General features: G+C 44.8%; 1 protein-coding gene across 1 annotated transcript in view; it reads left to right on the top strand.

Moving 5' to 3' along the window:
* The first annotated feature begins 353 nt into the window (after positions 1 to 353).
* DZIP1 (DAZ interacting zinc finger protein 1) overlaps positions 354 to 21,227 on the top strand; it is a 61,081-nt gene continuing 40,207 nt past the window's right edge. The window contains exons 1-2 of the mRNA XM_044286174.1: positions 354 to 464; positions 9,616 to 10,176. Of these exons, the coding sequence (XP_044142109.1) occupies positions 462 to 464; positions 9,616 to 10,176 (564 nt within the window). The 5' untranslated portion in view covers positions 354 to 461. The remainder of the gene's footprint in view (positions 465 to 9,615; positions 10,177 to 21,227) is intronic.

Raw genomic sequence — 21,227 nt, 5'->3', positions numbered from 1 at the left:
AAAAGATAGAACATGTCCTATCTTTTTGCTGAACAGCCGTATCGTGGACCCATTAAAGTGAATGGGTCCGCTGCGGCTTCCCCGCGGTTGGTGTTCGTGCACACGAGGCCTAAGCCACAATCCTTGTGGGGGTTTTTCAATCTGTCCTTATGTTGTCCAGAATAAAGAAAAATGCAGGTTGGCAACAGTGCCCACAGCACCAGGTACCCTGCACCCTGCCCACAGCACCAGGTACCCTGCACCCAGGCCCCTGCAAAGTCCAAGCCGCAGCAGGACTGAGAGATGCCAGGGGGCGGAGCCTGGGGCCGCCTGCTTCTCAAGCTGTGCAGAGTACAGTGTGGAGATTGTGGGCGGGGCTTCTTGCCGTTGTCGTGGTAACCGTGCAGACCACCCGGGCTCCTCCAGCCTAATGCCTTCAGCTCAGCGAGTCCCCGGATGAAGAAGAAGCGGAGCAAGGGGGAATGGTGAGGAAGTGGGGGAAGGGAGGGAATTCCGGGGAGCACTGCGAGTCCGTACATGGGGGGCTGCCGGGATATTTAACCCCTTGCAGTCTCCTCCTAGCCTGGGGGATGAGCCGCGTGCCGGATGTTTTGGGTAATGGAGCCCGTGCTATTGTCCTGTGTGCGTGGCCCCCGGCCGCACTGCCAGAGAGGAATGTGCGGCGTGTGCGGACCTGTGCTCATCTCCCTCCACATCAGCCGGGTGGAGGTGGGGCCCCCTGTGCTTTACACTGCAGGGTTGTATCCCATATGCCCATCTTCTGCCCATTACTATGATGTGCCCTCCTGTCCAGTGCTATACACACTGCCCAGTCAGACCAGTAGCAATCTGAACTGGTCACGGGGACTCAACCCAAGTAGAAAATATAAAAAACAGAACTAAATTTTGTGTGTGAATTTGGACTTATTTCTGAAATATGCCTGAATTCTGTCAAAAAGACACTTTTATGGCTGTCGTTGGGCTGATAGAAGAACGTGAGGACATTAAAGCAGATGACAATGTCGCCTTACTGAACACCTGATGACGATGGATGTGGTGAAAGCCGCAGGTTGCCGCGACCAGATAGTTGTCAGACATCCCGACCTGTAGGATTAGTACATTGACTCGGCGACTTGTGGGCGCATGACCGTAAATGCTGTAATCTGGGGAAATCCAACAGTCACAACACCACTACATCCACCGCCATTACGCATAGTCCTAGCCTGCGATAGTGGGACACTGCACACCACCATGTTTGGGTCGCACACAGACACATTCATTTCCATGGGTTCTTAAAAGATGCAGATGGCACACGGAGGTCACAAGAAGAGGCAGTTCTATTAGGAAAATGAGCGTGCACGCGACCGATATCCATATTTTACGGATCTGCGGTTTGTGGACCACAAAATACATATGGTTGTGTGCGTGATGCTTTAAAGAGGTTGTGCAAGAATAGGGGGGGGGGGGGGGCTGGTCAATACCTACCCCCCCCCCCTTCCCACACACACACTTTCCTGGGAAGCTTACTCACCTGCTTCCTGGCGCTGGCCCCTCGCTCCTTCTCCTCCAGGTCTGCCATGCTCCTGGACTCACTGTAAGTAGCACGGATTGGAGCCCCACGGAAGCACTACAGAGTTCTTCCGTGGTGTTTCTGTCTGTGCCTCCACACTGCAAAAAAATAAAACTTGTTCTATTTTTTTGCAGTGTGTTCGGATCACGGATCCATTCAAGTTGAATGGGTCTCGATCCATCCCGGCCGCCGCACGGACGTTGCCCGTGCATTAGGGACTGCAAATTGCGGTCTTCAATGCACGGAACGGATGCACAACATTCCCTTGCAGACGAGCATGCCGGATTCTGTCTGGATGCGTTGTGGGCGGGTTCAGGGAAACCTGCGCGAGTTTGCATGCAATTTGTCTGAAATTGCGTTGCGTTGTTCAGTTCTTTCCGCAGAAGTGCAACGCGTTTTAATGCGTTTTGCACGCGCGTGATAAAAAACTGAATGTTGGTACCCAGACCCGAACTCTGACTTCTTCACAGAAGTTCGGGCTTGGGATCGGTGTTCTGTAGATTTTATTATTTTCCATTATAACATGGTTATAAGAAAAAATAATAGCATTATTAATACAGAATGCATAGTATAATGTCCATTGAGGGGTTAACAAATGATCTAAAAATTACTGACCTCATCCACTTGATCGCGCAGCCGTTATCGTCTTCTTCTTGCAGGACCTGCAAAAGGACCTGCGCTGACACCATGTGGTGAGCGCGATGATGTCAACGCAGGTCCTTTTGCAGGTCCTGCAAGAAGAAGACGATAACGGCTGCGCGATCAAGTGGATGAGGTAATTTTTTTATCATTTGTTAACCCCTCAATTGACATTTGACTGTGCATTCTGTATTAATAATGCTATTATTTTCCATTATAACCATGTTATAATGGAAAATAATAAAGTAAATGGACTTTAATGGGGTCCCGGGGCTCATCCCTATTTATTAACATCATCTCCTTAGCAACCATCCGTGAAAATCACATTTCATCCGCACTTGCTTCCGGATGCAATGCGTTTTTCACGCAGCCCCATTAACTTCTATGGGGCCTGCGTTGTGTGAAAAACGCAGACTATAGAACATGCTGCGATTTTTACACAACGCACAAGTAACATAGTAACATAGTTTAAAAGGCCGAAAAAAGACATCTGTCCATCCAGTTCGGCCTGTTATCCTGCAAGATAATCCAGAGGAAGGCGAGAAAAATATGAGGTAGAAGCCAATTTTCCTCACTTTAGGGGAAAAAATTCCTTCCCGACTCCAATCAGGCAATCAGAATAACTCCCTGGATCAATGACCCCTCTCTAGTAGCTATAGCCTGTAATATTATTACGCTCCAGAGATACATCCAGGCCCCTCTTGAATTCCTTTATTGTACTCACCATCACCACCTCCTCAGGCAGAGAGTTCCATAGTCTCACTGCTCTTACTGTAAAGAATCCTTTTCTATGTTTGTGTACAAACCTTCTTTCCTCCAGACGCAGAGGATGTCCCCTCGTCACAGTCCTGGGGATAAATGGATGATGGGATAGATCTCTGTACTGACCCCTGATATATTTATACATAATAATTAGATCTCCCCTCAGTCGTCTTTTTTCTAAAGTGAATAACCCTAATTTTGATCATCTTTCAGGGTACTGTAGTCCCCCCATTCCAGTTATTACTTTAGTTGCCCTCCTCTGGACCTTCTCCAGCTCTGCTATGTCTGCCTTGTTCACAGGAGGCCAGAACTGTACACAGTACTAGGGTTGAGCGGTATACCGGTGGCAACGATATACCGCGGTATTAAAGAACAGCAATATGGCGATATCGCTGTTTTCTAATAACCGCAGTATTTTGTGACGTCATAGGAGTGGTCATGTGCGCTGACCGCTTCTAAATCTGCGCCCGCCCGCCCCTGCACCTTGCATAGCGCTGAGAAGTACAACACATTACTTCCCCTCCCATCACACACTCCTGGCTCCTTCTTGCTCCGCCTCCCATATTCAAGTCTCCAGACTCCACCCACGATCTCACATTACCGTCCGTCACCCACCCGTGCCGGTTCTATTGTATGTGGCGAACTCTGTGTGAGTAGGGTGTCCCTGGAGAGACTTTTCCCGCGGCTGCCTCGCTCGTGTGCTCTGATGGCGAAATTAGAAACGTATTACTTCCCGCAGCTGGCCGTTCCCGACTCTCCCTCCTCCTTGCTCCAATATTCAAATCTCCGCCCACCGACATCTCATGTCAGAATCAGAGCACACAAGCGAGGCAGCCGCGGGAAAAGAGTTCGCCACTTGGCCCGACTCCTGGCCTGCGAGGAGTGTCCAGGCAGAGGAACAGGAGTGAGTGAGAGACCCTAATAGAATAGTGTCATAAATAAAGGTGGTATGTCAGACTGTCTGTGTCTTCTGTGGCCCTGGCCTAGTCCTTCCCTTCTTGCCTGCAAGCTGCAGTTAGTGTCAGCACATTGATCTATAATAGCAGGCATTAGGGTATAATGAGTCCCCCAAACATGAGCAACCAGAAGACATTACTGTATGTATGGTGGCCACAAGACTTTGCCCCCCCAACAGTATAACGTCTCCTTGTGGCCCCCTTACAGTGTAATGTCTCCTTGTGGCCCCCATACAGTATAACATCTCTATGAGGCCCCCATACAGTATAACGTCTCCTTGTGGCCCCCATACAGTATAACATCTTCTTGTGGCCCCCATACAGTATAACGTCTCCTTGTGGCCCCCATACAGTATAACATCTCCTTGTGGCCCCCCATACAGTATAACGTCTCCTTGTGGCCCCCATACAGTATAACGTCTCCTTGTGGCCACCATAGAGTATAACATCTCTATTAGGCCCCCATACAGTATAACGTCTCCTTGTGGCCCCCCATACAGTATAACGTCTCCTTGTGGCCCCCATACAGTATAACATCTCTATGAGGCCCCCATACAGTATAACGTCTCCTTGTGGCCCCCATACAGTATAACATCTCTATGAGGCCCCCATACAGTATAACGTCTCCTTGTGGCCCCCATACAGTATAACACCTCCTTGTGGCCCCCATACAGTATAATGTCTCCTTGTGGCCCCCATACAGTATAACATCTCCTTGTGGCCCCCATACAGTATAACGTCTCCTTGTGGCCCCCATACAGTATAACATCTCTATGAGGCCCCCATACAGTATAACGTCTCCTTGTGGCCCCCCATACAGTATAACGTCTCCTTGTGGCCCCCATACAGTATAACATCTCTATGAGGCCCCCATACAGTATAATGTCTCCTTGTGGCCCCCATACAGTATAACACCTTCTTGTGGCCCCCATACAGTATAATGTCTCCTTGTGGCCCCCATACAGTATAACATCTCCTTGTGGCCCCCCATACAGTATAACGTCTCCTTGTGGCCCCCATACAGTATAACGTCTCCTTGTGGCTGCCCCATACAGTATAGTGTCTCCTTGTGGCCCCCATACAGTACAATGTCTCCTTGTGGCTGCCCCACACAGTATATAGTGTCTCCTTGTGGCCCCCAATACTGTATAATGTCTCCTTGTGGCTGCCCCCATACAGTATAATGTCTCCTTGTGGTCCCCATACAGTATAATGTCTCCTTGTGGCCCCCATACTGTATAACGCCTCCTCGTGGCTGCCCCCATACAGTATAGTGTCTCCTTGTGGCCCCCATACAGTACAATGTCTCCTTGTGGCTGTCCCACACAGTATATAGTGTCTCCTTGTGGCCCCCAATACTGTATAATGTCTCCTTGTGGCCCCCATACAGTATAACATCTCCTTGTGGCCCCCCATACAGTATAACGTCTCCTTGTGGCCCCCATACAGTATAACGTCTCCTTGTGGCCCCCATACAGTATAACATCTCCTTGAGGCCCCCTTACAGTATAATGTCTCATGGTGGCCCCCATACAGTATAACATCTCCTTGTGGCCCCCATACAGTATAACGTCTCCTTGTGGCCCCCATACAGTATAATGTCTCCTTGTGGTCCCCATACAGTATAATGTCTCCTTGTGGCCCCCATACCGTATAACGTCTCCTCGTGGCTGCCCCCATACAGTATAGTGTCTCCTTGTTGCCCCCATACAGTACAATGTCTCCTTGTGGCTGCCCCACACAGTATATAGTGTCTCCTTGTGGCCCCCAATACTGTATAATGTCTCCTTGTGGCTGCCCCATACATTATAATGTCTCCTTTTGTTTTTTTCTTTTAAACGGGTATTTATCGCGATATATATCGTTATCGTCTGAATATTTTTAATATCGCCCAACCCTACACAGTATTCCATGTGTGGTATGACTAGTAATTTGTAAAGTGGTAGGACTATGTTCTCATCACGGGCATCTATGCCCCTTTTGATGCAACCCATTATCTTATTGGCCTTGGCAGCAGCTGCCTGACACTGCTTTCTACAGCTTAGTTTGCTGTTCACTAAAATTCCTAGGTCCTTTTCCATGTCAGTGTTACCCAGTGTTTTACCATTTAGTATGTACTGGTGACTTGCATTATTCCTTCCCATGTGCATAACCTTACATTTGTCAGTGTTAAACCTCATCTGCCACTTTTCTGCCCAAGCCTCCAATCTATCCAGATCCCTCTGTAGCAGTATACTGTCCTCTTCTGTGTCAATTACTTTACACAGTTTTGTATCATCTTCAAAAATGGATATTTTACTGTGCAAGCCTTCTACAAGATCATTAATAAATGATAATAAATATATTAAAGAGAATAGGGCCCAATACTGACCCCTGAGGTACTCCACTAGTGACAGTGACCCAATCGGAGTGTGTACCGTTAATAACCACCCTCTGTTTTCTATCCCTCAGCCAGTTACTTACCCACATACAGACGTTTTCTCCCAGTCCGAGCATTCTTATTTTATATACTAACCTTTTATGTGGTACAGTGTCAAATGCTTTGGAGAAGTCCAGATATGCAACATCCATTGATTCGCCGCCGTCAAGTCTAGAACTTACCTCCTAATAGAAACTGATTAAATTAGTTTGACATGACCGATCCCTCATGAAGCCATGCTGATATTGCGTTATTTGCTTATTTACATTGAGGTACTCCAAGATAGCATCTCTTAGAAAACCTTCAAACAGTTTACCCACGACAGATGTTAAACTTACTGGCCTATAGTTTCCGGGCTCTTTTTTTGGACTCTTTTTGAATATTGGCACCACATTTGCCATGCGCCAATCCCGTGGAACACTCCCTGTCAGTATAGAGTCTGTAAATATCAGAAATAAGGGTCTGGCTATAACATTACTTAATTCTCTTAGGATACGGCGGTGTATGCCATCTGGTCCTGGCGATTTGTCTATTTTAATCTTTATAAGACGCCGCTGTACTTCTTCCTGGGTCAGACAGGGCACTTTTAATGGGGAATTTACTTTTACATTCTGCATTTCATCTGACAGTTTATTTTCTTCAGTGAATACAGAGGAGAAAAAAATGTTTAATAGCTTTGCTTTCTTCTCTTCGCTCTCTGCGACTCCCCCCTCATCACTCTGTAAGGCCTCTTTCACACGACCGTATGGCTTTTTCTGTGTTTTGCGGTCCGTTTTTCACGGATCCGTTGTTCCGTTTTTTGTTTCAGTTGTGTTTCCATTTCTGTTCCGTTTTTCCGTATGGCATTTACAGTATACAGTAATTACATAGAAAAAAATTGGGCTGGGCATGAAATTTTCAATAGATAGTTCCGCAAAAACGGAACGGATACGGAAGACATACGGATGCATTTCCGTATGTGTTCTCCCCTTTTTGGACGATCCTTTCTAAACAGACTGTAACCCTGTACGTTAACCGCCCACTCATAACTATCATCCAGCCATGTTTCCGTTATTCCCATTATGTCATAGTCCTCCTCACACATCACTAATTCCAGTTCACCAGTTTTATTAGTCAGGCTTCTGGCATTAGTATACATACAATTAAGAGGTTTATGTACCGTATTTTTCTCCCTATAAGACGCACCGGCCCATAAGACGCACCTAGGTTTTTGGGGAGGAAAATAAGAAAAAAAATATTTTTAACCAAAAGGTGTGCTGTGTGTTTGGTGGGTTTGGAACTAATAGTGGTCTGTGGATGGCACTATTTCTGGGGATCTGTGGATGACGGACACTGTTATGGGGGGGATCTGTGGATGACGGACACTGTTATGGGGGGGATCTGTGGATGACAGACACTGTTATGGGGGGGATCTGTGGATGACTGACACTGTTATGGGGGGATCTGTGGATGACGAACACTGTTATGGGGGGGATCTGTGGATGACGGACACTGTTATGGGGGGATCTGTGGATGACTGACACTGTTATGGGGGGGATCTGTGGATGACGGACACTGTTATGGGGGGGATCTGTGATGGACACTGTTATGGGGGGATCTGTGGCTTGCACTGTTACAGGGGGATCTGTGGCTGGCACTGTTACAGGGGGGGATCTGTGGATGGCACTGTTACACGGGGGATCTGTGGGTGGCACTGTTATATATGTGCCATCCACAGACCCCCCCCACCCCATAACAGTGCCATCCACAGACCCCCCCAGCCCATAACTGTGCCATCCACAGATGTCCCCCATAAAAATGTCATCCACAGATCCCCCGCCGCTCCAGTATACAAATATAAGATGTCTTATTCAATTAATAGTTATTAAACATGCCCCCCAACTCCTAATAGTACCGTACATCCTAACCGCTTCAGTACAATGGAGGCAGGCAGGCCGGGTGGCCGGCGCGTCACTCACTGACATCACTTGCCTGCGCCGCCTGCTTCATTCATATAGTAGGCGGCGCAGGCACGTGACATCAGGAAGTTACGCTGCCGCCCGCCCTGCCTGCATTGTACTGAAGCGGTTAGGATTTAAGGTACTATTAGGAATGAAGGGGCATTTTTAATAACTATTAATTGAATAAGACATTTTATATTAGTATACCGGAGCGGCGGGGCTATAGTACAGTGACTGCACCGCCCCGCCGCTATTGCCGGCCCCCAGCTCCTCCTCCCAGTCCCTCCCCGAGTCCCCGCTCGCTCGTACATCGCAGCTTGCGATGTAAAACTGACAGCATTCGCCGTATAAGACGCAGGGGCATTTTCCCCCCATTTTGGGGGGAGAAAAAGGGCGTCTTATACGGCGTAAAATACGGTATATTTTTTACCCTACACCTTTCCTTCTGAACTGTTCTAGTCCATCCATTCCTCCCCCAGTCCCACTACCTTGCTCTTCCCCTCCTATAACATAATTACCCTCCCCCAGTCCCTAGTTTAAACACTCCTCCAACCTTCTAGCCATCTTTTCCCTCAACGCAGCTGCCCCTTCCCCATTGAGGTGCAGCCTATCCCTACGATAGAGCCTGTGGCCAAGATAAAAGTCAGCCCAGTTCTCCGGGAACCCAAACCGCTCCTTCCTACACCACTTGTTTACCTCCCTAATCTCCTGCTGCCTTTCTTGTGATGTGTGAAAAACATCGCTCATTTACACAGCTCCATTGAAATTAATGGGTCAGGATTCAGTGCGGTTGCAGTGCGTTCACATCACGCATTGCACCCGCGCGGAAAACTCGCCCATGGGAAAGGGGCCTAAGGGTTACAGAACAAGCCATCAGAGCAGCTCCATCATAGGGCAATAGTCTGTAGATCAGGGGTAGGCAACCTCCGGCACTCCCAGCATGAATACTTGCTCTGCACTTCGGAGAACTCTCATACAAATGAATGGAGCATGCTGGGAAATGTAGTTTCACAACAGCTGGAGTGCTGAAGGTTGCTGACCCCCTATGCTGTAGACTCAGTGAAAGCTATAGAGGAAAAAACTGTTGAACATTTTTAATAGAGACCAATTGAGAGAAATAAAAAAAAAACTTTTTAGTCCACAATTAGTGGAATTCAGTGATAACAAAATTGCCCCAAAGGTGTCTATATGCGGTAACTTTGGCTTGGTACAGTTTTGGGTGCATGTTGAGCCCGCAGGATCTCCAGACAACCAGGAGCTGGTGCAGAGCGATCTTACGGTACGTCTTGATAAGCTGCCTTCATTCTCAGTGCTGACTGGTCCTAATATTGGTATTTGCCTCTTTTTCAGCCTTTCTATGACAATGTTTACTACCCTCTTGAGCCTGAGCAGGCACAAATTTCACCTGATGGCCTAAGTACTCCTTGGATGCCACGTCCTTCAACACCACCCAGAATGCCCTCCTACCACCATGACTCCCGATTTAAATTCAGAACCCGCCATGAGAGTGTCGACTGGAGAAGGATTGGGGCCATTGATGTGGACAGGTTGGCAAATGAATTAGACTTTGTAACCCTTCAGGAAAACATCATGGGCATCACTTTCTGTAACGTAGAGAATGAAAAGTGCCCGCATTGTCACAGCAGCCTGGACCCTGTACTGCTAAAGCTGTTCAGACTCTCTCAGTACACTATTGAGTACCTGCTCCATACTCAGGAGTACCTGACCACTAATCTACAGACATTAGAAGGGAAGGTCCGCGCCACCCTGGCTGAGACAGAGCACATACAAGCCAAAATGGCCAAACAGGCTCAGGAGGTCAAGACACTTAAAGAGGAATGCAAGCGGAGGAAGAAGATCATTTCTACCCAGCAGATGTTGATCAGTGCCAGTGCTGAGCCCTACCACAAGGTACAGTGAGTGGCGCTGACTACTAGATATCAGTTTCTTCTTAGCTTCCACATGTTTGCACACATAAACTTATACCTCCCATATTATACAAAGCCCTCAATCAGGGGTGGGTCCAAATTGACAGAAGATGGTGTAACAGAAGTAGGCGGTCCAGCAGTACCTTAGGGTACTTTCACACTAGCGGCAGGATGGATCCGACAGGCTGTTCACCCTGTCGGATCCGTCCTGCCGCTATTTCGCCGGACTATAATGGGGACAGGGGCGGAGCTCCAGCATGGCAGTGCACGGCGAGAGGCCACCGGACTAAAAGTACTGCATGTCCGACTTTTTAGTCTGGCGGCCTCTCGCCGTGCACTGCCGTGCTGCGCCGGAGCTCCGCCCATGTCCCCATTATAGTCAAAGGGGAAGGAGCGGCAGCACGGCGAAATAGCGGCAGGACGGATCCGACTGGGTGAACAGCCTGTCGGATCCGTCCTGTCACTAGCGTGAAAGTTCCCTTAGTGCAGAACAAAATATTGCCTAACCAGATACCAGAGTGCACACTAAATACTGTCCCAGCAGAACCAGATACCAGAGTGCACACTAAATACTGTCCCAGCAGAACCAGATACCAGAGTGCACTGCACACAATATACCGCCCCAGCAGAACCAGATACCAGAGTGCACACAATATACCGCCCCAGCAGAACCAGATACCAGAGTGCACGCAATATACCGCCCCAGCAGAACCAGATACCAGAGTGCACACAATATACCGCCCCAGCAGAACCAGATACCAGAGTGCACGCAATATACCGCCCCAGCAGAACCAGATACCAGAGTGCACACAATATACCGCCCCAGCAGAACCAGATACCAGAGTGCACACAATATACCGCCCCAGCAGAACCAGATACCAGAGTGCACACAATATACCGCCCCAGCAGAACCAGATACCAGAGTGCACGCAATATACTGACCCAGCAGAACCAGATACCAGAGTGCACACAATATACCGCCCCAGCAGAACCAGATACCAGAGTGCACGCAATATACCGCCCCAGCAGAACCAGATACCAGAGTGCACACAATATACCGCCCCAGCAGAACCAGATACCAGAGTGCACACAATATACCGCCCAGCAGAACCAGATACCAGAGTGCACACAATATACCGCCCCAGCAGAACCAGATACCAGAGTGCACACTACTGTCCCAGCAGAACCAGATACCAGAGTGCACTGCACACAATATACCGCCCCAGCAGAACCAGATACCAGAGTGCACACAATATACCGCCCCAGCAGAACCAGATACCAGAGTGCACACTAAATACTGTCCCAGCAGAACCAGATACCAGAGTGCACTGCACACAATATACTGCCCCAGCAGAACCAGATACCAGAGTTCACACAATATACCGCCCCAGCAGAACCAGATACCAGAGTGCACACAATATACTGCCCCAGCAGAACCAGATACCAGAGTGCACACTAAATACTGTCCCAGCAGAACCAGATACCAGAGTGCACACTAAATACTGTCCCAGCAGAACCAGATACCAGAGTGCACTGCACACAATATACCGCCCCAGCAGAACCAGATACCAGAGTGCACACAATATACCGCCCCAGCAGAACCAGATACCAGAGTGCACACAATATACTGCCCCAGCAGAACCAGATACCAGAGTGCACACAATATACTGCCCCAGCAGAACCAGATACCAAAGTGCACACAATATACTGCCCCAGCAGAACCAGATACCAGAGTGCACACAATATACTGACCCAGCAGAACCAGATACCAGAGTGCACACAATATCCTGCCTCAGCAGAACCAGATACCAGAGTGCACACAATATACTGACCCAGCAGAACCAGATACCAGAGTGCACACAATATCCTGCCCCAGCAGAACCAGATACCAGGGTGCAGCGCAATATACTGCCCCTGCAGGACCAAATACCACAGAGCAGCCCAATATACTGCCCCAGCAAAACCAGATACCAAAGTGCACACAAAATACTGCCCCAGCAGAACCAGCAACAAGAGTGCACACAATATACTGCCCCAGCAGAACCAGATACCACAGTACACACAATATACTGCCCCAGCAGAACCAAATACGATACCAGAGTGCACACAATATACTGCCCCAGCAGAACCAAATACCACAGTGCAGTACAATATACTGCCCCAGCAGATTCCAATACCACAGTGCAGCACAATATACTTCCCCAGGAGAACCAAATACCACAGTGCAGCACAAAATACTGCCCCAGCAGAACCAAATACCACAGTGTACGCATAATGCTGACCCAGCAGAACCAAATACCACAGTGTACACAATCTACTGCCCCAGCAGAACCAGGTACCACAGTGTAGCACAACATAGTGCCCCAGTAGAACCAAATACCACAGTGCAGCACAAAATACTGCCCCAGCAGAACCAAATACCACAGTGTACACATAATGCTGACCCAGCAGAACCAAATTCCACAGTGCACACAAAATACTGACCCAGCAGAACCAGTTACCACAGTGTAGCACAACATAGTGCCCCAGTAGAACCAAATACCACAGTGTAGCACAAAATACTGCTTGGGCAGAACCACATACCACAGTGCTGCACATAATACTTCCACAGCAGAACCAGATACCACAGTGCAGTACAAAATACTGCCTACATTAATTAATGCTGAGAGCATCAGATCATTGGTACCTGTCTAGCAGCCAAGAGGAGGGCTTGGGCGGGCCTCTGGGCAATGGCCCACCTGAGAACTTCCCTGTAGAGTCTATGGCCAGTTCACCCATTCTCTCAGTGTACTCTGTAAATCCCCTCTTATGGCTTAGTTTTCTGTAGACTGGAGGAACATTCATTCATTGCCATTAGGCTGAGTTCACATGTTCCAGAAGTGGTAGAGTAGAAAGCCCATCCATCCAAAAGACTGCAGGAAAATGTGTGTTAATACAGGGTTTTACCCCATGGTTGCATCCTCTTAACCACTTCCAGACCGGGCCATTTACCCCCTTCCTGACCAGGCCTAATTTTGCAAATCTGACATGTGTCACTTTATGTGGTAACGCTTTTACTTATCCAAGCCATTCTGAGATTGTTTTCTCGTGACACATTATACTTCATGTTAATTGTAAATTTTGAGTCAATATGTTTTACCTTTATTTATTAAAAAAATCAAAAAGTTAGGTCTCATGCACACGAACGTATTTTCTTTCCGTGTCCATTACATATTTTTTTGCAGACCGTATACGGAACCATTCATTTCAATGGGTCGGCAAGAAAAACAGAAGTTACTCCATGTGCATTCCGTTTCCGTATTTCTGTTCCGCCAAAAAATAGAACATGTTCTATTATTGTCCGCATTGCGGACAAGGATAGTACTGTTCTATTAGGGGTCAGCTGTTCCGTTCCGCAAAATACGGAATGCACACATACATCATCTGTATTTTTTTCTGTTCCGCAAAATACATAGGGTCGTGTGCATGAGGCCTTAGCGAAAATTTGAAAAATTCACTGTTTTCTAAATTTGAATGTCTCTGCTTTTAAGACAGATAGTGATGCCTCATAAATATCAAAATATTTATCAATTAACATTCCCCATACTTTATATGGGCATCATTTTAGTAATGTAATTTTAATCCTTTAGGACGTTAGAAGGTTTAGAATTTTAGAAGCACTTTTTAAAATATTTAGAAAAATTTCCAAAGTCAACTTTTTTAAGGACCAGTTCAGTTCTGAAGTCACTTCTGTGGGGCTTACATAATAGAACCAACCGAAAAATGACCCCATTTTAGAAACGACACCCCTCAAACTATTCAAAACTGGTTTTAGAAATGTTGTTAACCCTTTAGCTATTCCATAGGAATTAAAGCAAAATATAGGTGAAATTTCAAAATGTTACTTTTTTGGCAGATTTTCCATTCGAATCAATTTTTTTCCTGAAACACAGCAAGGGTTAACAACAAAACAAAACTCAATATTTATTACCCTGATTCTGCAGTTTGCAAAAACACCCCATATGTGGTCGTATACCGCTGTTTGGGCACACGACAGGGCACAGAAGGCAAGGAGCGCCATATGGTTTTTGGAGGGCAGATTTTGCTGGAATGGTCTTTGGGCACCATGTTGCATTTGAAAAGAACCTGAGGTTCTCCTACAGTCAACACCCCCAAAAAGTGACCACATTTTGTAAACTACACCACCTAAGGAATTTTTAAGGGGTGTAGTGAGCACTTCACTCAACAGATTTTACAAGAAAATTGTGCTTTAGGCCCACACTTTCTTTTTCACAAAAGATAACAGGAGAATACCCCCCCCCCCCACAAATTGGTACCCACTTTCTCCTGAATACAGTAACACCCCAACTGTGGTCGTAAACTGTTATTTGAGGTACGCCAGGGCTCAGAAGGGAGGGAGCGGCATCTGGATTTTCTAACATGGAATTATCTGTCAGGGTTTTTAAGAGTGATAAAGTTTTTTTAATTTTTTGTTGAATGAGCTGCGTGAGGTCTTATTTTGTGCGGGACAAGCTGTAGTTTTTATTCACACCATTTTGGGGTACATTTGGCTTTCTGGTTGCTTTTTATCTAATTTTTTGGGAGGTGAAGTCACAAAAAAAACTGTTTGGTGTCATTTTTCAATTTTTTTTTATATCGCTTTACTTGATGTGATATTTTTAGAGATCCGGTCATTACGGACACAAAGATACCAAATATGTATTTTATTATTTTTATTATTTATTTACGGTATAAATTTTTTTTTTTACGTTTTACACAATAAAAACATTGTGTTTTTGTATTGGCATTTTCTTAGAGCCAGATTTTTTAAATTTTCCTGGCTATAGTCTCGAGTGAGGGCTTTTTTTTGTGGGACATACGATTACCATTTTTGGGTGCATACGATTTTTGGAAAATTGATATGTTTTTTTGTGAGGTGACTAAAAAAAAAGCTGTTTTGGCATAATTATATATATTTTTTTGACACCGTTCACTTGATGGGGTAGATCACGTGATATTTTTGTAGAGCCAATTTCACGTATTTTTTTACTTTTTACACAATAAGAGCATTTTTAGAAAAAAAATCATGTTTTTGTGTTGCAATTTTCTTAGAGCCATTTATTTATATTTTTCTGGCTATTGTCTTGTGTGGGGGCTAATTTTATGCGGGATGAGGTGGTGTTTTTATTGATACTATTTTGGGCTACATACGACTTTTTGATTGATTAACATTATGTTTTTTGGGAGGGGAGCTAACTAAAAAATCTGTTTTGGCGTGATGTTTATTTATTTATTTAAGGTGTTCACCTGATAGGGTAGATCATATGATATTATGATAGAGCTGTTCGTTGCAGACGCGGTGATACCAAACATGTTTTGTTTGTTTTTTTTCTTCTATTTTTAACATTTTTAAAATAACGGATTTGGGGGGGATTTTTTTTAAGATGGGAAACTTTTTTTTTTTTTAAACACTCTTTTTTTTTTTTTTTTTCATTTTACACTTTGTGTCCCCCATAAAGTCATACAAGACCTCTGGGGGACATTTAACTTCATTATTTATTTATTTTAAACTATTGATTTCTCCTGTAACTACGGCTGACATAGTAGCCTCAGTTACAGTGGAAATACCCCCCTCCCAGAGAGTCTGTACAGCAGTATACGGTGCTGTACAGCCTCAGTGCATGGCTGATCGAGGTTTGTGGAAGACCCGACAGCTCCTGCACTCTCCCGGCCCTGGCGGTCACATGACCACCTGGACAGGAAGCGCATATCGCTTCCTCATCTGTATACACAGCGCTCGTTGAGCACTGTGTATACAGCGATCTAGAAAGCAGGGACATACAGGAACGGTCCCTGCCTTCTCTCTGGGGTGTCCTGCTGGCAATGACAGTGGGCTCCCTGCTCGGCAGCTGCACAATTCAGAGATAAACCGACCGCCCAAAGACGTTTATAGTCAATGGGCGGTCGGGAAGTGGTTAAAGGGGTTGTGCCCAATTTTTTACTTAACTCCTAGCCACAGAATAGGGGATAACTAGCTGATTGCAGGGGGTCTGACCGCTGAACCCCACCGATCATGGGAATGGGGGTCCCTTTCCCCTGTTGTTATGGAGCAGCAGGTAATGCATGCGCAGTGCTGCTTCATTCATTCTCTATGGGAGCACCAGAGATGGTGAGTACAGCGCTCAACTATGTCCAGCAGTCTCATGGAGAATGAATGGAGCGTCACTGCGCATGCACAACCTGCTGTTCCTTTAGAACAGGGTAAAGGGACCCCAATTCTCGTAGTCTATGGGGGTCCCAGTGGTCAGAACCCCAGTGATCAGTTAATTATCCTCTGTCCTCCGGATAGGGGGTAACTTAAACTTGGCACAACCTCTTTAAGGAAAACATTTCTCTTCATGTCTTTGTTGCGGTTGCCACTAAATTGTGCAAAAAGTGCTACAAAATTGCCAGGGGTGGAGCATGCCGTGCTGTAAGATAACCTCTGTATTTTCCCAAAATTTGTCCTTTATTTGAATTTGTGAATAAGGCTGTGAATAAGACACAAATTTGTCTTTGTAGGAATCCATTGGACCAGTTTTGTCTAAAAGGGGTTGTCTCACTTCAGCAAATATCATATATTATGTAGAGAAAGTTAATACAAGGCACTTACTAATGTATTGTTATTGTCCATATTGCTTCCTTTGCTGGCTGGATTAATTTTTCCATCACATTATACACTGCTCGTTTCCATGGTTACGACCACCCTGTAATCCGGCAGCAGTGGTTGCTTACACACTGTAGGAAAAAGCACTAGCCTGCGTGTACACTCATGATCCCTGCCACCATAGAGGCCAGCCCTTTTTTCTTAGTGTGTAAGCACGACCACTGCTGCTGGATTGCTCGGTGGTTGTAACCATGGAAACCAGCAGTGCATAATGTGATGGAAAAATGAATCAAGCCAGCAAAGGAGTCAATATGGATGATAACAATACATTAGTAAGTGTCTTGTATTAACTTTATCTACCAGCTTACGTGAGCTCCCAGGGTCCCGGCCACCAGTGAGGCTGGCATTTTTTTCTGGTGGTTGTAACTATGGAAATGAGCAGTATATAATGTTATGGAAACGTGAACAAAGCCACTAAAGGAAGCAATTTGAACAATAACAATACATTAGTAAGTGCCTTGTATTAGCTTTCTCTACATGATAAATGGATGCGGACAGCACACATATAACATCCGTGTGCTGTCCACATTTTTTTGCGGCCCCATAGAAATGAATGGGTCTGCATTTGAAAAAATGCAAATTGAAAATACGTTTGTGTGCATGAGGCCTAAGTGTGTATACATATGTACATAGCTATCAGTCACTGATAGTTGACCGGGTGGTCTTAAAGGGTTATCTCACTTCACCAAGTGGCACTTACTAATGTACTGTGATTGTCCATATTGCCTCCTTTGCTGGCTGGATTCATTTTTCTATCAGATTATACACTGCTCATTTCCATTGTTGCAACCACCCTGTAATCCAGCAGTGGTACTCGTGCATGCACACTATAAGAAAAAATGCCAGCCACTCTGGTTGCCGGGACCATGGTAGCTCACGTAAGCTGGTGCTTTTTTCTATAGTATGCAAGCACAGCCATGCTGCTAGACTGCAGGGTGGTCGTAACCATGGAAACTTTCTCTACATAATAAATGCTATTTGCTGTAGTGGCAAAACCCCTTTAACCCCTTAAGGACACAGCCTTTTTACACCTTAGGACCAGGCCATTTTTTGCAAATCTGACCAGTGTCACTATAAGTGCTGATAACTTTAAAACGCTTTGACTTATCCAGGCCGTTCTGAGATTGTTTTTTCGTCACATATTGTACTTCATGACACTGGTAAAATGAAGTTAAAAAAAATATTTTTTTTGCACCAAAAAATACCTAATTTAACAAAAATTTGGAAAAATTTGCAAATTTCAAAGTTTCAGTTTCTCTACTTCTGTAATACATAGTAATACCCCTAAAAATTGTGATGCCTTTACATTCCCCATATGTCTACTTCATGTTTGAATTATTTTGGGAATGATATTTTATGTTTTGGGGATGTTACAAGGCTTAGAAGTTTAGAAGCAAATCTTGAAATTTTTCAGAAATTTACAAAAACCCAATTTTTAGGGACCACTACAGCTCTGAAGTCACTTTGCGAGGCTTACATAATAGAAACCACCCAAAAATGACCCCATTCTATAAACTACACCCCTCAAGGTATTCAAAACTGATTTTACAAACTTAGTTAACCCTTTAGGTGTTGCACAAGAGTTATTGGCAAATGGGGATGAAATTTGAGAATTTCATTTTTTTGGCTAATTTTCCATTTTAACCCATTTTTTCCACTAACAAAGCAAGGGTTAACAGCCAAACAAGACTGTATCTTTATTGCCCTGACTCTGCCGTTTACAGAAACACCCCATATGTGGCCGTAAACTACTGTACGGCCACACAGCGGGGCATAGAGTGAAAGGTGCGCCATATGGTTTTTGGAAGGCAGGTTTTGCTGGACTGTTTTTTTGACTCCATGTCCCATTTGAAGCCCCCTGATGCACCCCTAGAGTAGAAACTCCATAAAAGTGACCCCATCTAAGAAACTACACCCCTCAAGGTATTCAAAACTGATTTTACTAACTTCATTAACCCTTTAGGTGTTGCACAAGAGTTATTGGCAAATGGGGATGAAATTTGAGAATTTCATTTTTTTGCCTAATTTTCCATTTTAACCCATTTTTTCCACTAACAAAGCAAGGGTTAACAGCCAAACAAGACTGTATCTTTATTGCCCTGACTCTGCCGTTTACAGAAACACCCCATATGTGGCCGTAAACTACTGTACGGCCACACAGCGGGGCGTAGAGTGAAAGGTGCGCCGTATGGTTTTTGGAAGGCAGGTTTTGCTGGACAGTTTTTTTGACACCATGTCCCATTTGAAGCCCCCCTGATGCACCCCTAGAGTAGAAACTCCATAAAAGTGACCCCATCTAAGAAACTACACCCCTCAAGGTATTCAAAACTGATTTTACAAAGTTTGTTAACCCTTTAGGTGTTGCACAAGATTTAATGGAAAATAGAGATACAATTTCAAAATTTCACTTTTTTGTCAGATTTTCCATTTTAATATTTTTTTTCCAGTTACAAAGCAAGGGTTAACAGCCAAACAAAACTCATTATTTATGGCCCTGATTCTGTAGTTTACAGAAACACCCCATATGTGGTCGTAAACTGCTGTACAGGCACACGACAGGGCGCAGAAGGAAAGGAATGCCATACGGTTTTTGGAAGGCAGATTTTGCTGGACTGGTTTTATTGACACCATGTCCCATTTGAAGCCCCCCTGATGCACCCCTAGAGTAGAAACTCCATAGAAGTGACCCCATCTAAGAAACTACACCCCTCAAGGTATTCAAAACTGATTTTACAAAGTTTGTTAACCCTTTAGGTGTTGCACAAGATTTAATGGAAAATAGAGATACAATTTCAAAATTTCACTTTTTTGGCAGATTTTCCATTTTAATATTTTTTTTCCAGTTACAAAGCAAGGGTTAACAGCCAAACAAAACTCATTATTTATGGCCCTGATTCTGTAGTTTACAGAAACACCCCATATGTGGTCGTAAACTGCTGTACGGGCACACGACAGGGCGCAGAAGGAAAGGAATGCCATACGGTTTTTGGAAGGCAGATTTTGCTGGACTGGTTTTATTGACACCATGTCCCATTTGAAGCCCCCCTGATGCACCCCTAGAGTAGAAACTCCATAAAAGTGACCCCATCTAAGAAACTACACCCCTCAAGGTATTCAAAACTGATTTTAGAAAGTTTGTTAACCCTTTAGGTGTTGCACAAGATTTAATGGAAAATAGAGATACAATTTCAAAATTTCACTTTTTTGGCAGATTTTCCATTTTAATATTTTTTTTCCAGTTACAAAGCAAGGGTTAACAGCCAAACAAAACTCATTATTTATGGCCCTGATTCTGTAGTTTACAGAAACACCCCATATGTGGTCGTAAACTGCTGTACGGGCACACGACAGGGCGCAGAAGGAAAGGAATGCCATACGGTTTTTGGAAGGCAGATTTTGCTGGACTGGTTTTATTGACACCATGTCCCATTTGAAGCCCCCCTGATGCACCCCTAGAGTAGAAACTCCAAAAAAGTGACCCCATTTTAGAAACTACGGGATAAGGTGGCAGTTTTGTTGGTACTAGTTTAGGGTACATATGATTTTTGGTTGCTCTATATTACACTTTTTGTGCGGCAAGGTAACAAGAAATAGCTTTTTTGGCACCATTTTTTGTTTGTTATTTACAACATTCATCTGACAGGTTAGATCATGTGGTAATTTTATAGAGCAGGTTGTCACGGACGCGGCGATACCTAATATGTATACAATTTTTTTTATTTATGTAAGTTTTACACAATGAATTAATTTTTAAAACAAAAAAAAGTTTTAGTGTCTCCATAGTCTAAGAGCCATAGTTTTTTTTAGTTTTTGGGCGATTATCTCAAGTAGGGTCTCATTTTTTGCGGGATGAGATTACGGTTTTATTGGCACTATTTTGGGGTGCATATGACTTTTTGATCGCTTGCTGTTACACTTTTTGTGAAGTAAGATGACAAAAAATTGCTTTTTTTACACCGTTTCTTTTTTTTTTTTTTTTACGGTGGTCACCTGAGGGGTTAGGTCATGTGATATTTTTATAGAGCCGGTCGATACGGACGCGGCGATACCCAATATGTATACTTTTTTTTATTTATGTAAGTTTTACACAATGATTTCATTTTTGAAACAAAAAAAATCATGTTTTAGTGTTTCCATAGTCTAAGAGCCATAGTTTTTTCAGTTTTGGGGCGATTATCTTGGGTAGGGTATGATTTTTGCGGGATGAGATCACGGTTTGATTGTTACAATTTTGGAGTACATACAACTTTTTTGATCACTTTTATTAACTTTTTGGGGAAGTAAGGTGGGCAAAATTTCAATTTCATCATAGTTTTTAATTTTTTATTTTTATGGCGTTCACCGTTTGG

Source organism: Bufo gargarizans, chromosome 3 (genome assembly GCF_014858855.1).
Source record: "Bufo gargarizans isolate SCDJY-AF-19 chromosome 3, ASM1485885v1, whole genome shotgun sequence".
In the NCBI taxonomy this organism is placed as follows: Eukaryota; Metazoa; Chordata; class Amphibia; order Anura; family Bufonidae; genus Bufo; species Bufo gargarizans.
This window is presented reverse-complemented; position numbering and strand designations above follow the sequence as displayed.